Source organism: Anolis sagrei, chromosome Y (assembly GCF_037176765.1).
Source record: "Anolis sagrei isolate rAnoSag1 chromosome Y, rAnoSag1.mat, whole genome shotgun sequence".
NCBI classification, from domain to species: Eukaryota; Metazoa; Chordata; class Lepidosauria; order Squamata; family Dactyloidae; genus Anolis; species Anolis sagrei.
Genome location: NC_090035.1, coordinates 46,311,540 through 46,335,230, shown reverse-complemented (window position 1 = coordinate 46,335,230; position 23,691 = coordinate 46,311,540). Strand labels below are relative to the sequence as shown.

Here is a 23,691-nt window from a genome sequence, read left to right as displayed (position 1 = left end):
AGGCAAAGAATGGCCTCCTGGAGAAAGGTAGGGTATAAATAATAAAGTTAATAATAAAGAATAGGGGAGGGTTGGTAAGCCAATGCTTGATCTCTAGTAGATCTTCTCCACAGTTCTAGTATACTCCTATTCTCATTCTTCTGTGCCTCCAATATCTGCTGGACATGGACCAAAGTAATGAATCTAGGATACAGGGTTGCTATAAAATACACATTATTCCACATTAAATTCTCAAGGGGCATCCTGAGCCATACAGAACAACAATTCCCTCTGACTCAAAGCAGTTCTCATAGATGGTTAGTTTTCAAACGTCTGAAGGAAAGTTGCAGAAATGAACTGCTCACCTACCTGGAACATAGCAATGTGCAGTTGCACTCTCTGTAGGCTCGTCTTACAAGAGGAAATGCTGGTTTCAAGCCTCCGCACCAAGTCATGCTTCTTCCATGCAGTATCATATGAACTGGCCAACACCGTTGCTCTGTTCATAACCAATTGTGAGTATTTGCCAATTTGGATGTTGAGCTCAACCGCTTTCTTACACAAGTCGTCCACCGAGACCTTGCTTTCAGCCCCAAAATCCTTGGCCTCTACTTGAGCTATTATATCCACACTGAGGGCGCTAATGAAACTGCACAGCGTCAGACCCAAAGCTTGGTTTGGGAGGCCAATTAAAAGCTGCCGGACAAAGTCAGCTGTGAATGCTTTAATAGGTTTGGCCATTTGATCTTCATTAAAGCAACAGTTCCGGTACAAAGTTTTCACGTTGACCATCTGCACTGGTCCATTCACAGTGTTTTGATCTTCAATTGAGCTTATACCTTACAAAAGAAGAGGATTACAAATAATTATAAGACCCTAAAATCCTCAGTACTACTGATTTCAAACACTACAGAATGTGGTATTCTATGTAAGAGAAAATGGGTTATGCCAATAAGTATAACACCCATTTTAATAGAATTTTGATGCAATGGTTAAAGTATTATATCAGAACTTGGGATCTCTGTGTTTAAGTCACAATGTTCTTCCAGTGGCTATGAGCTGACCTACCTCGCAAGATGCGGATTAAGTTTTGCTCTCTTAAGAACTGCATAAAGAATTTGCAAACATTTAGTAATGTGCTGTCGTTGTATGTCTTCAAGTCATTTCTGACTTATGGTGACTCTAAGGCAGAGCTTTCCAAACTATGTGTGGGCTGTAGCGTATGTAGTGTGTGTCGTGTGAATGTAAAGAGAAACCTCTGAGTCTATGTCAAATAAGCAACAAATCATATATTTTAAAATATAGAAATGAAAGGTTTTCATATGATGGTATTGTGTTCCCATAAATGTCATTATTGCAATTGATGTTTGTGTCCATATCTCGCATTAACCCAGGCATGGGAAAACTTGGCCCTCCAGATGTTTTGGACTTCTGCAATTCCCAACAGCCTACTGGCTGTTAGGAATTGTGGGAGGTGAAGTCCAAAATACCAGGAGGGCCGAAGTCTGCCCATGCCTGGTTTAACCTCTGGTTTGCTAGTAAACCTGAATGACTGTCTCACAAAAAGACTGATGTCTAAAAAGCTGTGTCATCAACATGAAATGTTTGGAAAGCTTTGCCCTAAGGTGAATCTATTCTGGGGTTTTCTCGGCAAGATTTGCTTAGAAGATTTGCAAGGTTTGCCTTTGCTTTGAGGCCGAAAGAGTGTGATTGCCAAGCAACTCATTGGCTTCTGTGGCCAAATGACAATTCAGACCCTGATCTATACAGACCAATGCTCAGATCACTACACCATCTTAGTAAGTATATGCAACTGTCCAATAATAAATGATGGAAATAATAGGTTTTGGAGGGAAATTCAAAGAACAGGGTATGTGTAATCATAAGATACAAGTTTCCTACAACTGTTGGTTTGTGTCTATATACAGTGTTTAGTGTGAATTAGTTGTTTTATTTCATTTTTCACACAAGGAAATTGATGTAAGAAATTGTACCTGCCTTCTACGCAAAGGCTCAGGATATAAAATAATGCTTGAAACAAAATGTTAAGGGAAAATTGGGTCATTTTAAGTTTTTACCTGAAAGCGTTTTAGAAAAAGTACCACAGAGTCTAAAAAATTCTTTTATCGTCTGCAGCCTTTTCAAAAAGAAGATCTCTTCTAGAACTTGTCGATTGTTATCATCATCAAAAAAGTTAACTTGGGTGCTGCGGGCTTCCCTGATGATGTCCACCTTGCGCCATGCCATGGGGATCTCCATCTTGTTAAGCTGATTGGAAATTAAGCAAAGAATAAATTTGCTTGCCTTCTATATCTCTTGCTTTACAAAGCCAGCCAAGTCTGCAAGACTAGTATACCTTTTCAACTAATAATCCAAATGCTGTTTCAACTTGAGCAAACATTCCATCAAATGCTACTAATAGCATTTGGCCTGCTGTCATTTTGGGTGTTTCATCAACTGAGCCATTTCTTGGTTGAATCAATTCACAATACTGTGCATGAAGCAACCTAAAGAAAGAAGAGGGAAGAGCAATTAGAATGTTATATGGAGCACTGGCTGTGAAGATCCAATCATTCTGTAGAGAAGCAGAGACTGCATACATCCTCAGTTCACCCTTCCCCATCTTCTTACAACCAATGACAGGCAGCTAGGTATGACAGATTGCCACAAAAATGAAGACCAGAATATATATTTATAATCCATTGTGGGGAGCTAGATGTTTCATTCTTCACAGATAAGGGTGGATCTTCATAGTAAATGATTAAAGCAGGCATGAGCAAACTTTGGCCCTCCAGGTGTTTGGACTTCAACTCCCACAATTCCTAACAGCCTCAGGCCCTTTCCTTTCCCCCTCAACTGTTTAAGCAGCTGAGCGGGGAAAGGAAAGGGACCGAGGCTGATAGGAATTGTGTGAGTTAAAGTCCAAAACATTGGGAGGGCCGAAGTTTGCCCATGCCTGGACTCAAGCAATATCTCTGTCTGTGACATGCCTGATCAAAAACCACATATATATCTAAGGGGAAATGATCAAGCATAAAAAACTCATCTTCAGCCACCTGCTGCAATGATCTTTATCTTGTTCATTAAGGTAAATGGATTTGCCTGTAAGCCTGCTCTACATATCTCTTGCAATGGAAAAGTGATTTTAAAAAAGGTTGCAGGCTGAGTGGCAACTAGCTCTTTTAGGTGAATCTAGACCTCTCGTAAACTGAGCAAATATACATCTTCAACCATGTAGCCAATAACAACAACAACAACAACAACTGGTGGGAGCACAAGCCTGAAAAAAAGTTACAGAAAATAAACACATCAAACTACTCTGGGACTCCCGAATTCAGACTGACAGAGTTTTGAAGCATAATACTCCTGACCTCACGATTGTGTTAAAAAAACCAAGTATGGATCGTCGATGTTGCAATCCCAGGCGACAGCAGGATTGAAGAGAAATAACTGGAAAAGCTGACACAATATGAGGATTTAAAGATCGAACTGCAAAGACTCTGGCACAAGCCAGTCAAGGTGGTCCCAGTGGTGATCGGCACATTGGATGGAGTGTCTAAAGACCTTGGTCTGCACTTACACACAATCAGTGCTGACAAAATTACCATTTGTCAACTGCAAAAGGCCACCCTACTAGGATCTGCACGCATTACTAATCTTGTTGTGTGTCAAATAACAACAACAGCAACAACAACTTTATTTTTATACCCCGCCTCCATCTCCCCGAACGGACTCAGGGTGGCTTACATGGGGTCAGGCCCAACCAAACAGTTAAAACACCACACATTAAAATGCATATCAACAAAATAATAACAAAAGGCAATATAACAAAATAAGAACAACATTAATATGCATATAAAACAAACATCAGAACCAACAACCAATAGCAAAGTTCAATGTCTCGTCATGGGTGGGCGGACTGGTGCCACAACATTAGAGGAAAGAGCAGGTAGTAAAGTGCAAATATCATGTAGCAGCAATAAGGATAAGAATGATTAATCATTAAAGATTTGAACATAACAACTGTAAATTGCTTGAGGACAAGATTTTTGAGTCCTAACTGGGGCCAAATGTCCAGGGAATTGCCTAGTCAAAAGCACAGTGGAACAGCCATGTCTTTAAGATGGATATGCTTTTCTCCATCGCCAACTAAAAGGGCAAAAAGGGGATATGAGCCCAAGACACAACTTACTCATAAGGTATCATCAGCCACAAGAGACAGGTCAAGGCCATGAAATTCACCACCCGCTTGTTGTGAAACAATGCTATCACCAATGAGACCTTGGACATTATTTCTGGAGACAGGAGCTCAGCTGATCTAAGAGTCTATGAGAAGTCTTAAAGAGAACAACAACCCCCTGGGCAGGAAAAAATGTTTTTCTTTAGCTCAATCAGGAACAGGATCTGAAATCCTTTGGTCTGTTTGAGAACTAACCCTAGGCAACAATAAAGAGCTCATAGGTAGATCTCCAGGGATTCCTTGAACCTTGAGAGAAGTTACCAGAATCATCACTTTTAACGAGGAGACTTTAATTGATATGTGTTTTTAAATTGATATTGACTGTTTTAATTGGTTTTTATATTTATATTAACTGTTTTAATTGTACTTTATGTTTTGGTGCTCACTGTAAACCGCCCTGAGTCACCTGCGACTGAGAGAGGCAGTATATAAGCATAGTAAACAAACAAACAAACAAACAAACAAATCATGAGCTTCTGTACGAGAAAGGTAACCCAATGGAAAAAACAAAACTTTAGAGCTATTTGTTAATTTGGATGACCTGGAGCATCCACATATGCCTCTTGAAGATCAGTGGAAGTACTCTTGTAGATCTCTTGGTTATCTGAAGCAGTTTTTCTCAGGCTGATGTAGGGGACCAGTCATTTTTGTTTTTTGTTGTGATAGTGATTGGCACCATATTTTTGTATCCCTTTTGTGACTGAGACAAAATGAAAACATCTATGCTGCTATTTACCTTGCAACATCAATATAATGTGTGTACATATCTTCTTCGAGTCCCATGGCTGCATTTCTTAAGTAAGCTTGAAGAGACTCAACCAGACTTTGCAAAGGGACATCAGTAATTTGTTCAATGAGATTATCGAGTTCATTAAGCATGCTTTCCAAGGTGTATTCTCCTTTCATTAAACATCTAAGAGCCTCTGGAAAAATGATTTGACGGAAATTTGAATTCAGTTCCTATTAGAAAAACAAAGAAATGTGTAAGGATTAAAAGAGAACACTGCTAAATCATTCTTTATTGTGACTTCTCAAAGGATAGTAGGTTGCTGATTAGCTTAAAAAGTAACAAGTGAAACACTGAGCTTTAAAGGCCTCTACACTTGAACTGAGATTTTTTAAAGGGTTCTTTGATTAACATGTAAAACTAGAATTGATCCTGAAAAAGAGCTAATAGAGAAGAGCCAAATTACCTTTAAATGGCCAATAATAATAATAATAATAATAATAGCAAGGCATGCTTCCTAGTTATACACACACACACACACAGGATGCCTTGGGACCTTTAGTAGCTTGTGTCCTTTAGTAGCCCATAGAATCTTATTCTTATTTACGTTTTAAATCAGAAGTGCTTATATTAAATTATATTATTAATTTAGAATACAAAGGACAATAAAATCTTTCACATTGACAGTTATGAAATCATAAAATTTTTTACAGCGAAGCTCTATGCCAATTTAATCAGAAGCAAGCTCCCAGTATTTTCAGTGGTCTTATTCCCAGGTAACTCAGAGGTTTATTTCACTCACTTGCTTTAATCCTTAAAGGACAACTAGTATTTTAGTGAATCTAGTCATCTGTATAGGTTGAAGATCCTTTATCTGGAAATCTGAAATCCAAAACGCTCCAGTAATCCACACAGATGGCTGTGGTAGTGACACCTTTGCTTTCTGATGGCTCAACACACATACACTTTGTTTCATGCATAAAATCATCAAAAATATTGTGCATCAAATTATTTTCAGGCTATGCTCATAAGGTATGTATAATTTCCATGTTTAGACTTAAGCTCCATTTCCAAAATCTCATTATGTATGTGCAAGTGTTTCAAAAGCCAAAGTGCTTCTCATCCCAAGCATTTCAGAGAAGGGATATTCAACCTATATCATCACACCACAACAAGGGTTGTAGTTAAACATGAGCGTTTAAAAACACATATTGAAGATGTATTTCACCTGAAGTGATATGTAAACTCCATTTGCTAAATGGATGGCTTCTGATGCTTCAGATGGGTTAGGAATATCTAAATCCTGTGGTACTAGGTGACACTGTTTTAGCAACTGCACCAGGCAGGTCACATTCCCGCTCATGCTACACAACTCCTCCAAGAACCAGGCTCCATCTCTTGAGGTCAGGTCGACCAGTTGCTCTCCAGCACTAGATGCAGCACCTTCCATCATTAGATTGCGCCTAAAGGGAAGACTTTTTATTTATTTATTTTGTTACAACACATGTTCCAATTAATGCATTTCTAATATATGCCAACATCCAGAAGTGTTCTCTATATAATACAATGCTGGTGGAATTGAGAACTTCTTCCCCTCAACCTTTAAGCCATCTGTCACAGGGTTGTCCAACTCATTTACCTCGAGGGTCACATCAGCCTCATGGTTGCCTTTAAAGGATTGTTAAATCCATGGACAGAGAATCCATGGATACAGAGGCCAAGTATAATTTTTTATCCCTTTAGTTTTTATCCACAATGGGTCTCTATATGTTACTGAACATAAGCACATTTCTAGATACAATCATTTCCCCCCAAAATTATGTCAAGTAAAATTGATATAAAAAGAAAAACTCTAGAAAATCTATTTTTGAAGGAGGAATGAAATTAGAATCTACTAACAACCCCTGCAATTGTTTTAATAATTCTCTCACCTGGTAAGTGTACAGAGAGCAGAAATGATAACACTTGCTAAGCTCAGCGAACCTTCTTCTCCATTCTCATGTAGGAAGACCTTAATGCAATGCTCAATTTCTTTTAATTGCTCCTCACACACTGGAACAGTGACTGCTTCTTGCTTCAACCGTTCCACTTGTCGGATAAGCCTGCTGTTAATATCAGCTGCGTATCGTTGCAAGGTCATTTCTGTAGTGGTGATGAACTGGCACACAGCTGGAGGCGGTTGGGGAGCATATTGGATTTCATACCTGAACAACAGCAACATTTTAAAAAAGTTACAAACTTCCTGATCGTAAGAGCTGTTCAATACTGGAACTCGCTGCCTCAGAGTCTGTTGGAGGCTCCTTGTTTGGACGCCTTGAAAAAGAGGCTGGGTGGCCATCTTCAGGACTGCTTTGATTGTGCTTTTCCTGCAGGGCAGAAGGGGGCTGGACTAGGTAGTCCTTGTGGTCTCTTTCAACTCTATGATTCGACATTATAAAGTACTTATTCTACTGTATCTTTTCTGTAATTTAAGGTCTTGCTAAGGAATTTTCCTATGTTCTATTTGAACATGTAAAGGATAGAGCATAAATGGAATGTACAGAACTACTCTGTCACATTAAAAATGGAAGTCATAACAAGAAACTTGTTTCATTGCTTCCAAAATCAAGTCTCTGTTAGAACATTACCTTTTAAGAATTTGTGGAGAAATTATTAGAAAGTAATGTTTGCTCTTCCCTGTCTTTTGGAGACTTTTCAACTGACAACTTACTTCCGGTAGACATCCTGGCAGTGTTCAATGGTCATGTTAACAATAAGTTCTTCCATCCAGGTCTTCCACTGCTCAACACGGTGTTTCTGGAACACTGTTTTGGGGTACTGAAGAGCAACAGTGGCATAGTTGTGCAGCTGTTCGAGGCACCCACGCAGAACTGAGCGCCTCTGCTGAATCAAAGCCCCAACATCTCCCTCAAGCTGCTCACACTGGTTGATTAAGTGAGCTTGGCCAGCGTTCTGGAGGAAAGCGGTTGCCGGGACGTAACTTGGAGGGCCTTGGAGAAAACAGAGGAAATCTGTTGCAGGAAAACTGTTCAAAAATGGTCCTACTAGGAAAGAGAGTATCAATACAGTCCTTGCTTGAACACTTTCAATTACCGTATTTTCTGGCGTACAAGACTAATTTTTAACCCAAGAAAATCTTCTCAAAAGTCAGGGGTCGTCTTATACACGGGAGTCATCTTATACGCGGGAGTCATCTTATAGAGTGGGTGCTGGAACTTCCAATCCAAATTGGAGGCTCTGTGGTTGCTGCATATGGTAGGGGGAGCTCAAAAATGGCAGTGGCTGTGTCCCTGCCATATGCAGCAACTTTATGAAAGCATTACGGATGACGCTGTACAAGTACATGGGCAGAAAATCCATTCATCAGGATTCATGGACTTAATGTGGTCCCGATGGTGAGGTGAAGGGGCACCTCACCAGGAAGGTGTAAGTGAAGGACGGAGCAAGCTGCAGGCGCCCGGGGTATGGAAAAAAGAGACAGAGTGGCTCTGGGCCCAGAAAAACACACCTCTTTTACCTGTCTGGCCCGCCCTTGTATCCTATTACCATACCTCCTCCTCTGCCTCTCAGATCTCGCTCCTGAAGACTGCAGTGAAGCAGTGCAGGTGTGTATGTGCGAGATCTGAGAGGCAGAGAAGGAGGTACAGTAATAGGAAAATTACCATATAGAAATCAAATCTGATGCTTTTTAAATGTTTATTTGATGTGCATTGGAAGATGGGTAGTCTTATACAGCGAGTATATCCCAAACTCATATTTACCTGGAAAAGTTGGGGGTCGCCTTATACGCCTAGTCATCTTATATGCCGGAAAATACAGTACATGTGTCAAATTTAATGCCTGCCATGTCATTCTATGTGGCCCTCCTACAATTTCTGCATTCCTCATTATTATATATCACAGCTAGAGCTAATGGGATATAGTAACATCTGGAAGGCTGCAGTTTGTTCTGTTTAGTCAGGATATTCAGGTTTGAATTGAGAAACAAGGCTTGTAAAGTTCCATTAAGCTTTCTCCCCAACCTCAGAGACACAAGTGCTAGTGTGTTGCAATTCCCATTATCATAGAATTAACCCCAGTCCACATCTCCCTTTAATGGGGAGATGTGTCTGAGCAGCTGTTTTTTAGTCTTAGTACTGAAGTGTCTTGGTGACACTTCAGTATCACCTGCTCCCTTGATCCGTGTCCCTCTTGGCTAGTAAAATCTTGCCTGGAGGGATTACGTGAACCTCTGTTGAATATAATAAATAGCTCCCTTGAGCAAGGAGTTTTTCTAGAGGGTTTAAAAGAGGCGATGGTATCTCCGCTACTGAAAAAACCAGACTTAGATCGTTTGGTTCCCTCTAGCTACTGCCCAGTCTTGAACCTTCAGTTTCTGGGTTGAGAGGGCAGCAGCAGAACAGTTGCAGCAGTTCCTTAATGACATAGCTGGACTCGATCCCTTCCAGTCCGGCTTCCGTAGGGGGCATGGGACAGAGACTGTGCTGGTGGCCATTACAGATCAGCTTTGCTGCCAGATGGATCAAGGCGGATCAGCGCTGCTTGTGTTATTGGACCTCACAGCAGCATTTGATACGGTCGATCACAATCTATTGACCCACCGCCTAGCCATGACTGGGGTTAGGGGGATACCCCTTAAATGGGTGTCCTCCTTCCTCCAGAATCGGGGACAGTGTGTGGCGAGGGAAAGGATGGTTTCCGAGAGATCTCCACTAACTTGCGGGGTCCTGCAGGGAGCTATTCTCTCTCCTCTATTATTTAACATCTATATGCGACCGCTTGCCTGACTGGTGCGGAGCTTTGGGCTTGAGTGCCACCAGTACGCTGATGACACTCAGCTCATTCTGAGGATGGAGGGCCGGCCAGACTCTGTACCCGAAAATTTCCATCAGTGCCTTAAGGCCGTTACTGGATGGTTGCGTGCCAGCAGGTTGAGGGTGAATCCAGCGAAGACGGAGATCCTTTGGCTGGGCCGTCCGGGTGGGAGGGAGGTCCAGCTGGCTACCCTGGATGGCAAGACACTACGTCCGTCATTTTCTGTAAAAAGCCTTGGTGTCTTATTGGACCCTCTGCTCACAATGGAGGCCCAGGTCTCTGCTGTGCGTTTTTCCACCTACGTCAGACTAGGCGACTGGCTCCCTTCCTATCTAGGAACGACCTGGCTACGGTGATCCAGGTGATGGCCATCTCGAGGCTTGACTACTGTAACGCCCTCTACATTGGCCTTCCTTTGTCAGTGATCCAGAAACTGAAGATGGTGCAAAATGCGGCGGCTCGTCTTCTCGCCAGGGTGCCGGCGAGGTGTTGTATCACCCCAATTCTACAACAGCTGCACTGGCTTCCGATTGAGTACCGGATTACTTTCAAGGTGCTGGTACTAACCTTTAAGGCTTTATATGGTCTGGGGCCAGCATACCTGAGGGCCCACTTATCCCCCTACCAACCCCAGAGATTACTTCGGTCCGAAGACCAACATTTGCTTTAAGTCCCTATCATCCAGACTTATCATCTGTCCTCTACTAGGCAGAGAGCCTTCTCGATTGTGGCTCGATTTATGGAATGCCTTTCCAGTTGAAACCCGAACCATCCGAGAGCTACTTGCTTTTCGGAAAGCTTGTAAAACTATTCTTTTCCGACAAGCTTTCGATGGGTGAATAACTGGAGACTATGTCTGTTCTCGTTTTTATTGTATTTTAAAGTTGGTTGTATTGTTTTAATCTACTGTTGTAAACTGCTCCGAGCCAAATTGGGAGTGGCGGTATAAAAGTCAAATAAACAAACAAACAAATAAATATACTGAAAACAGAATAATATGACCCCAAATGAGGTCCAAACCCCAACTTTATTTACTCCTAATTTATTTATTATTTCTTTACGGCATTTGTTGCAGCCTTTCTCAGCCTTAGAATGACTCAAGGCAGCTTACAGCAACTGGCAGAATTTGATGTCATACATTCATAAAGTACAATTAAAAACATTCAACCTGATACTATAAAAACATATAAACCATTAAAAAATTATTTAACTCAAATTTTAAAAAAAGCACCAAATGAGTCAAGCCTGTCCATAACCCACCACCTCCCTCAGCCATTTACTAAGCCAAACTTTCAAAGGGTTTAAGCCATACCTAGATCCATTTGAGTGCTAATCTCCTGTAGGAGACTTGCAAGCTGCGTAGCATCCAAGTTAGTGAAAGCAGCTTGATAATGAGATATCCACTGCTCAAATTCATTCAGTTTCACCTGGATTGCTTCCTGTATGGTTCTTTGCTGAGTCTGCAGCTGTGTGTGCTCAGAATACCTGCGTTAAAAGGAAGAATTTCAATTGGTTTTTATTTATGTACTTATGGGACACTACTTTCTTCATTTTAATCAACTCAGCTCACTTCCTTCAGAAACACATTCCAAGACACAATTCTGACATTTAAAAAAACGATCAAATTTGACAGCATATCTAATTTTACTAGCAAGTCTGTAGAATTGATTTAACATTTAATTAACAAATTAATAAATCCAACATGCTATAGCATAATTAATCAGGATTTAAATATGTTAAAATTTGCATTTATTAATTTTTTGGCCATGAAGAAGTGAATTAAGCTTACAACTCATTTCTCCAGCAGAACACATGAGTTTCTGCCTTCTGAATATTACAAGATCTGAATATTTTTATGACACCCAACTTCTTAAGATTAGAAACAGGACCCATCAATAAAACATTCTGATATTCACCAAACTAAAATAATAGAAAGCAAGAATGACTATACCTGTGCTGCAAGGTGTGAGATGGATGATCTACCCCTTCCGCTCCCTCCAGGTAGTCGCTTTCTTTTAATAATTTGCCGTGCAATTTCTCAACATGGGTCACCTCCGCTTGCACATTTAAATACTCCTCTAAACTACCATCCAGTTTAGGAAGAACAGCTAGTATTTCATCTCTATTTTTAAACCAGTTGACCTGTAAACAATTATTACAATTTAAGTAAACTAGATTTCAGTGTTACTAAAATGCAAAGGCATAGTTGTCATCTCTTTTTAAATGTTATCTTGTATATACTTACAAATGAACAAACCGCGATTTGAATGACACAGAATCTTATTCAAATAAGTGTTTAAAATATTGCAATTAAAGTAATTTAAGTAACTAATGCCAATAAAATGTGCACACTATGCTCACAGTAAATAACACATTTAACACAGCTGAACATACACATTTGGAAGCAGCCTGAATCTACCTTTATTTCAGCCACTCTGGAAGAGAAAAGGCTGCGTGTGATGTCTCTCTCCATCTCTCTCTTGCTTTGCTTGCTTTCCGCTTGCTGCCCTCCTCCGCCATACACGGCACCAGCAAACCCTGCTTCTCCCCCTGCGGTCCAGTCCACAAGTGGGTCATAAACAAAAGCCTCAAGCAACGTCAGCAAGGTTTCTCGCCCACGTCTCATAATGTGCAGAACCTATTTTTAAAAGACATTAATTACTTAAGTTATACACTAACTGTTCACAATTCTTTTACATGTTCTTGAAAAGTTTTGCCCAGTGTCTGAAGACATTCAGCAGGGGCAGAAAACACATCTCCCTAGAAAATATATTTAAAAGTTACAATTGTTGCTGAAAATCAAATGCTAAAAGACTCAGCTACACAGATCACATTTACAGCACCCAATATCCCACTGCCTACCTGCTCACAAGAAAGTCTGAAAACTCCTTCTACTCCAGTTACTCCAAATGCTGTTTCGATGTTTTGTGTCATTCGGAAAGGGACTTTCTCTGGCACCCGAAGGCTCTTTCCTTTTTCAAAGCATACATTATAATCAATGTGAACAACTTCTCCGGTAGTCATATCTATCAGAACATTATCCAGATGTCTGTCTCCAAGACCGATGATGTAGCCAACCATAGACATAACTGCCGTGGATCTTGCGTAAGACTTGAGGGGAAAAAAGAAGTTCCGTGTTTATAAATCTGGTTTCTTATCACATAGGCAAAATATAATCTAACTGTAAAGCAACTCTTCAAAACAATAATGTCAACAAGTATACCAGTTGCTTATAACAGTTGGCCTTGGTTGTTTCTGTGTACCCAGTCAAAATATGCTTTTGCCCCCAAATGCAAAAAGGAGGCACAGGGGGAAATTTTGCCACATTTCTCCTGAGTGATTTTAAGCCTAGCTGGAGCCTTTTAAAAAACAGGGACTCCTACACTTCTTGTTGTTAAAAAAACAACCCTATCCTGGATCTACAGTGGTCTGGGAACTCTGTAAAGACATAGTGGAAATACCCCTAACTCTCAGGGTGGCATTTGGAGGCATTTTGAGAAGAAACTTTTGAATTTTTGCTAGGGATCTCTGTGAGAATAATGAGCCTCCCAACTCTTGACAGTTGGCCCAAAGCTTACCGCAGCCCCATTTGCGGTCGTCAAACTGAAAAATCGGTGTAGCTTGCTACCTAGGTGGCTGTGTTAGGCATTTACATGATCCAGGAGAAAAGAAGGAATGCCAACAGAGTATATTCTGCTATGTGAGGCTGAAAACCAAGTATGCCAACATGGCATGAAAAATATTGAAGATGCCCTACGCCCTGCAGTATCAAATATTCAGCCAAGATGTAATCAAAAAGCACCCCATCTCATTAGTATACAAACTGGCTTCAATCTTTTCTAAATGGTAAAACTATAGCTATAACAAAGAATTATTTTAAAGTAAATTTCTTTTATGATTTATTACCAGTAAAGGTAAAAAAAACCCCGGTGAAAAGGGGTTGGAAATCTTATATAATAGCAGTGATGAAGAAGAATGGATTGTGACTTTTTCTTTTTGTTGCTATGTGCCTTTAAGTCAATTCCAGCCTATGGAGACCCTACAATATGGCTTTCTTGGCCAGATTTTTCAGTGGAAGTTTGCCATTGTCCTTTAAGGGTGAGATAATATGATTAAACTATGATCACACAATGGGTTTCCATGGCTGAGTGGGAATTGGAACGCAGGTCTCCCTACAGCAAACAGCTGTATAATTTTTTTAAACTTGTAATAGATGAAAAAAAAATAGATAAGCTCCTGCTCTACACCCTCCCTAAAGCAGACTGTGATTTAGCATAGCCTCTAATCTTATTATGTACTATATATACTTTAATATAAGCCGACCTGAATATAAGCCAAGGCATCTTATTTTACCACAAAAACTGGGAAAATGTATTGACTCGAGTATAAGCCAAGGGTGGGTAATGCTGCAGTTACGGTAAATTTCAAAATAAAAAAAAAATCCAATAAAAGTAAAAATAATAATTATAGGTTGCTTACCTGTAACTGTAATTCCCCGAGTAGTCACCTGTGAATTCGCACATATGTTATTCCTGCGCCTGCGCAGGCCAGCTTCAGAACCTTCTAGAATATAAAAAGAGACATTTTTTCCCCGCCTGGCCCCGCCCATTCCTCGAGTATATAAGGCCCCTGCGCGGGGCTAGGACCAGTTCTCTTCCGCCGCAATGCAGGCAGAAGGCGGGGCATGACACTCGAGGGGAGGTTGGGCGGGGATGTGCACATTCACAGGTGACTACTCAGGGAACTACGGTTATAGGTAAGCAACCTATAATTCCCTGTCGTAGGCAACTGTGAGTCGCACATATGGTAGAATAGCGAGATAATAACTTGGATAGTGGACGCCACGCCATCGCTGAAAACAGGACTGCTCTTCCAAACTCTGCGTCCCTTCTGGAACTGATGTTCAGCTTGTAATGGGACAAGAAAGTGAGTGGAGGCGCTCAAATGGCAACTCAGCACATCGCATCCAGGGGCATACGTCTCATGGAGGCCGTAGGAATAGCCATTGCCCCTGTGGAATCATAGAATCATAGAATCAAAGAGTTGGAAGAGACCTCATGGGCCATCCAGTCCAACCCCCTGCCAAGAAGCAGGAATATTGCATTCAAATCACCCCTGACAGATGGCCATCCAGCCTCTGCTTAAAAGCTTCCAAAGAAGGAGCCTCCACCACACTCTGGGGCAGAGAGTTCCACTGCTGAACAGCTCTCACAGTCAGGAAGTTCTTCCTAATGTTCAGATGGAATCTCCTCTCTTGTAGTTTGAAGCCATTGTTCCGCGTCCTAGTCTCCAGGGAAGCAGCAAACAAGCTTGCTCCCTCCTCCCTGTGGCTTCCTCTCACATATTTATACATGGCTATCATATCTCCTCTCAGCCTTCTCTTCTTCAGGCTAAACATGCCCAGCTCCTTAAGCTGCTCCTCATAGGGCTTGTTCTCCAGACCCTTGATCATTTTAGTCGCCCTCCTCTGGACACATTCCAGCTTGTCTATATCTTTCTTGAATTGTGGTGCCCAGAACTGGACACAATATTCCAGATGTGGTCTAACCAAAGCAGAATAGAGGGGTAGCATTACTTCCTTAGATCTAGACACTATGCTCCTATTGATGCAGGCCAAAATCCCATTGGCTTTTTTTGCCGCCACATCACATTGTTGGCTCATGTTAACTTGTTGTCCACGAGGACTCCAAGATCTTTTTCACACGTACTGCTCTCGAGCCAGGCGTCCCCCATTCTGTATCTTTGCATTTAATTTTTTCTGCCAAAGCGGAGTATCTTGCATTTGTCACTGTTGAACTTCATTTTGTTAGTTTTGGCCCATCTCTCTAATCTGTCAAGATCGTTTTGAATTCTGCTCCTGTCCTCTGGACTATTGGCTATCCCTCCCAATTTGGTGTCGTCTGCAAACTTGATGATCATGCCTTCTAGCCCTTCATCTAAGTCATTAATAAAGATGTTGAACAGGACCGGGCCCAGGACGGAACCCTGCGGCACTCCACTTGTCACTTCTTTCCAAGATGAAGAGGAAGCATTAGTGAGCACTCTCTGTGTTCGTCCACTTAACCAATTACAGATCCACCTCACCGTAGTTTTGCCTAGCCCACATTGGACTAGTTTCCTTGCCAGAAGGTCATGGGGGACCTTGTCGAAGGCCTTACTGAAATCCAGGTACGCTACATCCACGGCATTCCCCGCATCTACCCAGCTTGTAGCTCTATCGAAGAAAGAGATCAGATTAGTCTGGCATGACTTGTTTTTGATAAATCCATGTTGACTATTAGCGATGACTGCATTTGTTTCTAAGTGTTTGCAGACCGCTTCCTTAACAATCTTTTCCAGAATCTTGCCCGGTATCGACGTGAGGCTGACCGGACGGTAGTTGTTTGGGTCATCCTTTTTTCCCTTCCTGAAGATTGGGACCACACTGGCCCTCCTCCAATCTGCTGGAACTTCTCCCGTTCTCCAAGAACTCTCAAAGATGGTTGCCAATGGTTCCGAAATGACTTTCGCTAGTTCCTTCAATACTCTGGGGTGTAGTTGAGCTGGCCCTGGGGACTTGAACTCATTAAGAGCGGCCAGGTATTCCTGGACGACTTCTTTCCCAATTTGGGGTTGGATGTCCTCCAATCCCTCATCCACTCCATCTTGCTGAGGTTGAAGACACTCTTTTTGTGAGAAGACCGTGGCAAAGAAGGCATTAAGTAGTTCTGCCTTTTCCCTATCCCCTGTCAGCATTGCCCCATCTTCTCCGCGAAGAGGTCCTATCGCCCCCTTGTTTTTCCTTTTTCTACTGACATAAGAATAGAAGCCCTTTTTATTGTTTTTAATGTCCCTGGCAAGCCTGAGCTCGTTTTGTGCTTTAGCCTTGCGGACCTTTTCCCTACAGGTGTTGGCTATTTGTTTGAATTCTTCTTTGGTGATTTCTCCCTTTTTCCACTTCTTGTGCATGTCTCTTTTGTGTCTTAGCACAGTTAGAAGTTCTTTGGACATCCATTCTGGCTTCTTTGCACTTGTCCTATTTTTTCTCTTTGTTGGCACGGTTTGCAATTGCGTCTTGAGTATTTCACTCTTGAGAAATTCCCATCCATCCGTAACTCCCTTGTCTTTTAGTATCTGTGTCCACGGAATGCTGCTCAGTGTTTCCTTCATTTTTTGGAAATCAGCTCTCCTAAAGTCCAAAATGCGGGTTTGACTTGTCTTAGTTTCGGCCTTCCTTTGTACCTCAAATTGCAGGAGCACATGGTCACTTGCCCCTAAGGATCCTACCACTTCGACCGCATCGATCAGGTCCTCCGCATTTGTTAGGATGAGATCAAGAGTAGCCAATCCCCTTGTTGCCTCTTCTACCTTCTGGACCATGAAATTGTCTGCAAGGCAAGCGAGGAATTTGTTGGACCTTGTACTCTTGGCCGAGTTTGTTTTCCAGCAAATATCGGGATAATTGAAATCGGCCATGACTACTACATCTCTTTTCTGTGCCTGTTTGGTCAACTGTTGGCAGAAGACTTCATCAAGTTCTTCCTCCTGGCTTGGGGGTCTGTAGTAGACGCCTACAACGACATCTTTTTGAGTCCCAGTTCCCTTGATTTTTATCCAGATGATTTCAAGCTGGTTTCCCAGATTGCTGTCTTGAATCTCTTCTGCAGCATAAGAGTTTTTGACATATAAGGCTACTCCGCCTCCTCTCCCCTTTGTTCGGTTTCTGTGAAAGAGGTTATACCCCTTGATATCTACATTCCAGCGATAGGAGTCATCCCACCAGGTTTCAGTGATCCCTATGATATCATATTTGTGGTGTTGTGCTAAAAGTTGGAGTTCGTCTTGTTTATTTCCCATGCTCTGTGCATTAGTGTAAAGACATGTGAGCCCCTGGGATCTTCCCTTGAGCTGTTTAATTGGGATTATTGTGTTTTTGGTACTTGGTCCTTGTTGTGTTTGTGCAGCCCTCCGTTTAGCCTTCTGGCGATTCCCAGACATTATAGGTAAAGTAGTGTTCGCAAGGCTGTTATCCCCCTCCCCCGGTGGACTTAGTTTAAAGTGCGTCTAATGAGGTTTGCGAGTCTGTGAGCAAAAAGGTGTTTTCCTACTTGTGTGAGATGCACCCCATCACTTGCCAGTAGGCCATCCTCCTGGAAAAGCAGGCCATGGTCGAGGAAGCCAAAGCGTTCCTCCTGACACCATTTTCTAAGCCAGTCATTGACCTGTACTATTTTTCTGGCTCTTGTGGGTCCGTGTCTTACAACAGGGAGGAGGGATGAAAAGACCACCTGTACATTACATTCTTTTAGCTTTGCTCCTAGAGCTCGAAAATCATTTGTGATCTTTTGAAACATATGCCTTGCAGTATCATTGGTTCCTACATGAATCAACATGAGGGGAGGACGGTGATAGGGCTTGAGGAGCCTGGTGAGCCTCTGAGTGATATGGTGTATTTTTGCCCCCGGTAGGCAGCATATTTCTCGAGCCATCCCATCTGGTCTGGAAATGACAGCTTCCGTTCCTCTAAGGAGGGAGTCGCCTACTACCAAGACCTGTTTACTTTCAGGAATGACAGGGCCCCTTTTGTGCAATGTAGTGTGTAGGTCTCCAGAAAAGTGATCCTGTTGGTGTGAATTGTGTAGGTGAAAAGTGTTGTCCTCCTCCTCGACATCCCCGGTGCATTCGTCAAGGACAATCCATTGAGATTCGTCCAAGAGCCTATGGTTCTCCTGTATGTGTTCCTGTTGCTCCTGGTCTATGGTTGGGGATGGTACACCTGCACGATTGTGCAAGTGTGAATGTTGTGAAGTGTTGTCCCAGTCAGGGCTATCCCCCGCACACTGATCAAGGATGAGCCACTGATCAGTATCTAAGCCATTTTGGTCTTTCCCAATATGTTGTGTTTCTTGGTCAGGTGCTAGTTGTGTGAGAATTTGGAATCTATTGTGTAACTGCAGCTGAGCGGAAGTATTCTGAGGAGGCTTCCGGGTCCTATGTGTCCTTCTAAGGGTGACATTTCTCCAAGCCTGAGGGTTGTCTACATCTGAGGTGCTGTTCTGTTGAGCCTCCCCGTAATGTTGGTGTGATATGGGCTGCGTGTCTAGGACAGTGTGGTGTGTGGTGTCTAAGAACAGCTCAAGTTCCTGAATGTCCTTAAGGGTGTTAATACGGTCCTCGAGTTGTTGTATCCTGTGTTCCATGCGAGTGATCTGTGTACGCTTGGGGCAGATGTAATTGAGTAATTGTAGTGTGAAAAAGCTGAACATGCCACAGCTTGTGCATGAGACGGGAAGTTTTTGTGTTTGTTCCATCTGGAGGTTGCTAATGACCTCCTCTTGGTGTGTGTTTGATGTTGTCTGTATGCAGGGGTGAAAGTATAGGTTACTGAGTGTACGAGTGTACTGAGTGTAAACTCAGGAAGCCCCGCCTCTCAAACAAAGCAGTGCTGAAAGCAGTTAAATTTAAACAAAGCTTACCCTGAAGCAGAAGGAAACAAAATGGGTTCCTGCTTCCTCAACTTCTGTGGAAAGCCCAGCTGCCCCTTGGGTTCAGACACTGGTTTATATAGGATAACCAGGAAGCCCCGCCTCTCAAACAAAGCAGTTAATTTTTAAACTCAGGAAGCCCCTCCTCTCAAACAAAGCAGTTAATTTTAAACTCAGGAAGCCCCTCCTCTCAAACAAAGCAGTTAATTTTAAACTCAGGAAGCCCCTCCTCTCAAACAAAGCAGTTAATTTTTAAACTCAGGAAGCCCCTCCTCTCAAACAAAGCAGTTAATTTTAAACTCAGGAAGCCCCTCCTCTCAAACAAAGCAGTTAATTTTAAATGAGCCTTCATTTGCTGAGGTGAGTCTTTACCAGCTAGTAGGTAGCAAAGGCGAATAGTGGACACAATCCAAGATGAAAAACATTGGGAAGATACTGGCAGACCCCTTGTATCTTTACGATATTCCACAAGCAGTCCGGGAGACTTAAAAATTTGCCGTTCTCTCTACACAAAAGGCTAACGCTCTTCGAACATTGAGGAGATGTAACCTACACTCTAAGGGTGTGTCAGGATTTCGAATGGAAAAGGAGGTAACACTAAATCCTATAATATGTAAAAGTGGATGGACACCTTGGGTAAAAAGGCAATATCCGTGCGCAAGACAGCCTTGTCTATATGAAACTCAAGGTAAGGGGAGTCTACCCTGAGTGCACAAAGCTCAATTGCACACCTAGCAGATGTGATAGCTATCAAAATCCACCTTCTATGTAAGAAAAGAGAGTTTGCTGTAACAAGCACCCCCTCACACATCTCCAGCAGAAGATTAAACCAGGGTTGACAGGGCCAACAGGATGCACCGCCCTCTGTCCTGCTTGAGTTAGGACAGAACCATGATGGAGGGGTAGGAGGGCAAAAAAGGAATGAGCGTTTCATATAAAGAGAAACGCATTGCCGAGGTATCTCCCAGCTAAGTTTCTCCACTGATGTGCGCAGTACAGGGGACATTTAACAATCTGAGTGTTGGCAAAAAAAATCTCATCCTGGGGAGCCCCCTGATTGAAAGAGGCTGTGGGATATCTCTGGGTTCAGACACCACTCTTGATGAGCAAGTGGGGTGATGCCGAGTGCGTCTACTAAAATATTCTCTTCTCCAGGGAGATAGATTGCAACAAGACCTTGAGTATTATTTTTAGGAGATTAAGTGAGTGAGTGTTATCCTGTGTGATTATATAGTTCATTGTGGTAATGCTGAATATCACTAACTGTACTGCATTACCCGTGAGAAAGAGTTTGAACGCTTTAGGCCCCCTTCTACGGCTAGAAGATCTAGGGGATTTACGTGCAATGCGGTCTTTGAAATGACTGAGGCTATGCACGGTAATGCACTCTGAATTCACTCACCACCTCTGCAAAGAAGAGCCCGTCTTAACATATCCTGGATGGTTTGGGCTGGTGGAAAGGCAAACTCACACTGACATTGTTCCTGTCTGCCCACCATAAGGGGAGTGGTGTACATGGGTGGGCTATCCATGAAGAGATATGCATGAAGTGTCATAGTCGTAGTTAAAGTCATATGATGAAACACTTTGTAGATGAGATAGGAGAAGGAAGTAGAAGCTTTGAACTAGTTGCTGGTGGTAAGTTATGGATATACAGATGGCTGTAATGCCACTGAGATGAAAATGGCCTACTATGGCAGCCCTACACTCGGGGACAGCACGAGAAGTAGCCATGATACCAAACTGCTGTGCATCAACAAGGGACTGATCCCCTATGATGAAGGGAGGGACCTACTGATAATAAACATCCCTCAAATCTGTTTGGCAAATGAAGCCTCATTAATAGCTGGGGAAGAATAGTAGAAAGTGACATCATCCAGTCTTGGGAGAACGGATATATCAGCTCATGTTTTTCTGGTTCAGGGTAGCATATTAGCCACCATCTCTCTTTAGCAGTCAGAAGTAACCGAAGAAGGTGTAAGAGAAGAGCACTAGTGGATACCAGTGATCGATCAGCCTTTCTGTAAAAAGGTCTGGGCCTCTCCCCAACAGGTAGAGAAAGCAGGGATATAAGCTGATAGTTCTTAACATCAGACCTATGGGGTTAACGTCCATCAGATTGAGGCAAAGGCTTGCAACCTAAGTCCAGCACAGGAGACAGAACAACATGGTCTACACAGGAGGTTATCAAATGAGTGCTGAATGACACAACATGAGAGAGAATAAAATAAGTGAAGCACAAGCGGCCAAATAATTTTGGAGCACAAACCAGCAATATGGTGGGCAATGCTATAAAACTGAAAATGCAACAAGAAAAACGCTGTATGGCACTAGTTTGGCAAACAGTGCGGGCAATGTGTCATCCATTCACAGAATACATCAACGTGAGATAGCAAAACTGTAAATAGAAACCAATGATTGCGTACTGAAGAAATGGCGTATCTGGCTTGAGAGACAGCAATGGGAATGACTAGACATATCATCAATATGAGACAGGAGGGATGGACACCAGCACAAAGTCCGGTGATCCAGCTAGTTACAGAAAGAAGGGATAAAACCAGGGTAATACTGTAGGAGCCAACAAGTGGTACCACTCCAAAGGAATGGTAGGCTACTCACCTGTAACCATCTTTCTTCGAGTGGGCTTCTGTGAATCCACACATATGGAGTATCTGTGCCTGCGCAGGCTCGAACGGAAAACTTCCCAAGTTGAAACTTTTAAGTTTTGGTGGTAACTCCGCCCAGCCACCCAGCAGGGCATAAAAGGCGCCCCGAGCACACTCCCGGGAGTTCCTATGCCGCATTAGTGAGGAAAAAGGGGGAGGTTTGAAGAGGGGATGGCCAGGCGGGTTTGTGTGGATTCACAGAGGACCACTCAAAGAAAGATGGTTGCAGGTGAGTAACCTACCATTTTCTTCGTGGCCTCTGTGAATGCACACATATGGAGAGCTAGCAAGCTAAGGTCCTGGGTAGTGGGAACAAACCGACACCAAGTTGAGGGCCAAACATATGTTTATCAAAGGATTAAAACATACATGTTATGAAGAAGTACTGTCAAACAGTGTGTCATCAAGGTATTTCGCATGTTCAAAAAACATAACATAAGCATCAATATAGCCCTATAACCAAAAGGCACAGTAAACCTGAAAGGCTTTTGAGGTCAAAGAGAAACAAACCCCCACAATGTCTGACTAAATTAGCATAAGGTGGTTGAAAAAACCTGAGTACATACATCAAGCCACCTGGCTCGAGGCTAGAGGCCAAGAGGGCCGAAATAACAAGTGCAAATGCATTGCATAAATATGTGCAATTAAACAACGAGTTAGCATGTGAGGTAAATACGGTACCCACAGGACATATATTAAACTTTGTTGCATATAAACACAGTAGAAACATGAGAAGACAATAATTGAGGAGCAAGGTATACACACAGAAAAAATGAATCCTTGGCAAGCTTAAGGTGGGCAGGCAGTCAGAATTGATCTACTGAAAAAAGTGTCCCTCCGAGACTGGGTGTCTAATCGGTAATGTGACACAAAAGTCATGGGAGTGAACCAAATGGCCGCTTTGCAAATCAAGTCAATGGGGATACCTTTGAGGAAGGCAGTTGTCGCAGCAATGCCCCTTGTCGATTTCGGGCGGATCGAGGCTGGAGGGGCCTTTTTCGAGCAAGTTCGTAACACAGTTAAATGGCTGCCATAATCCATCGGGAGAGTCGCTGCGATGATATTGGTAATCCAATTTTGTCTGGCGCATAGGCCACAAACAGCCTAGGTGACTTACGGAGAGCGGCAGTTCTCTGTCTATAGAACAATAAGGCCCTTCGAACATCAAGGGAATGAAGCCTCTTCTCCGTCGGGGAGGACGGGTGTTGGAAAAAGGATGGTAAAACAATGTCCTCATTGACATGGAATGGGGATATTACCTTCGGTAAGAAGGTGATATCAGTTCTGAGGACTACACGATCAGCATGGAACAACAAATAAGGTTCATCTATTCGGAGAGCTGCCAACTACGATGGCCTTCAGGCCGACGTGATGGCCACCAAGAAAGCCACCTTCCAGGAAAGCAACCTCAAATAAGTCGTGGCTAGTGGTTCAAAGGGAGGGCCCACCAGTTGGGCCAAGACCAGGTCAAGACTCCATCGAGGGCTGGGATGGTGGACTGGAGGATGAAGATTGGTATATCCTCTCAGAAAGGTCTTAATAAGATGATTCTGGAACAAGGAGGGCGAACCCAGTGTCTGGAGGTACAAAGAAAAGGCTGCAACATACGACTTCAATGACGACAAAGCCAGGTTTTGGGTAGCAAGGGACAAAAGGAAGTCCAGGATAGTCGGTATCAATGGAGGCATCTCTGTTCGGAATCTGTCCCAAAGGAAGGTGTGGAGACGGGCGATACGGTAAGCATATGCTTTCTATGTCGACGGTTTGTGTGCAGCTTTGAGGATTGATCGGACCTCCGGA

The 23,691-nt window shown here is 42.7% G+C and overlaps 1 protein-coding gene across 6 annotated transcripts in view; it reads right to left on the bottom strand.

The window, feature by feature from the left end:
• The window catches only part of LOC137095101 (serine/threonine-protein kinase SMG1-like), a 181,801-nt gene that overhangs the window by 42,759 nt on the left and 115,351 nt on the right, over nt 1–23,691 (bottom strand). For all 6 annotated transcript variants that reach the window (XR_010908790.1, XM_067461347.1, XM_067461346.1 and 3 more), the window contains 11 exons: nt 12,624–12,872; nt 12,181–12,399; nt 11,713–11,903; nt 11,074–11,246; nt 7,657–7,936; nt 6,878–7,150; nt 6,175–6,409; nt 4,956–5,179; nt 2,336–2,486; nt 2,058–2,247; nt 349–818 (listed from right to left, as the gene is read on the bottom strand). Coding sequence is in view for 5 of the 6 variants with exons in the window: in XM_067461347.1 (XP_067317448.1) it covers nt 349–818; nt 2,058–2,247; nt 2,336–2,486; nt 4,956–5,179; nt 6,175–6,409; nt 6,878–7,150; nt 7,657–7,936; nt 11,074–11,246; nt 11,713–11,903; nt 12,181–12,399; nt 12,624–12,872 (2,655 nt within the window). In the remaining variant the exon portion in view is untranslated. The remainder of the gene's footprint in view (nt 1–348; nt 819–2,057; nt 2,248–2,335; nt 2,487–4,955; nt 5,180–6,174; nt 6,410–6,877; nt 7,151–7,656; nt 7,937–11,073; nt 11,247–11,712; nt 11,904–12,180; nt 12,400–12,623; nt 12,873–23,691) is intronic.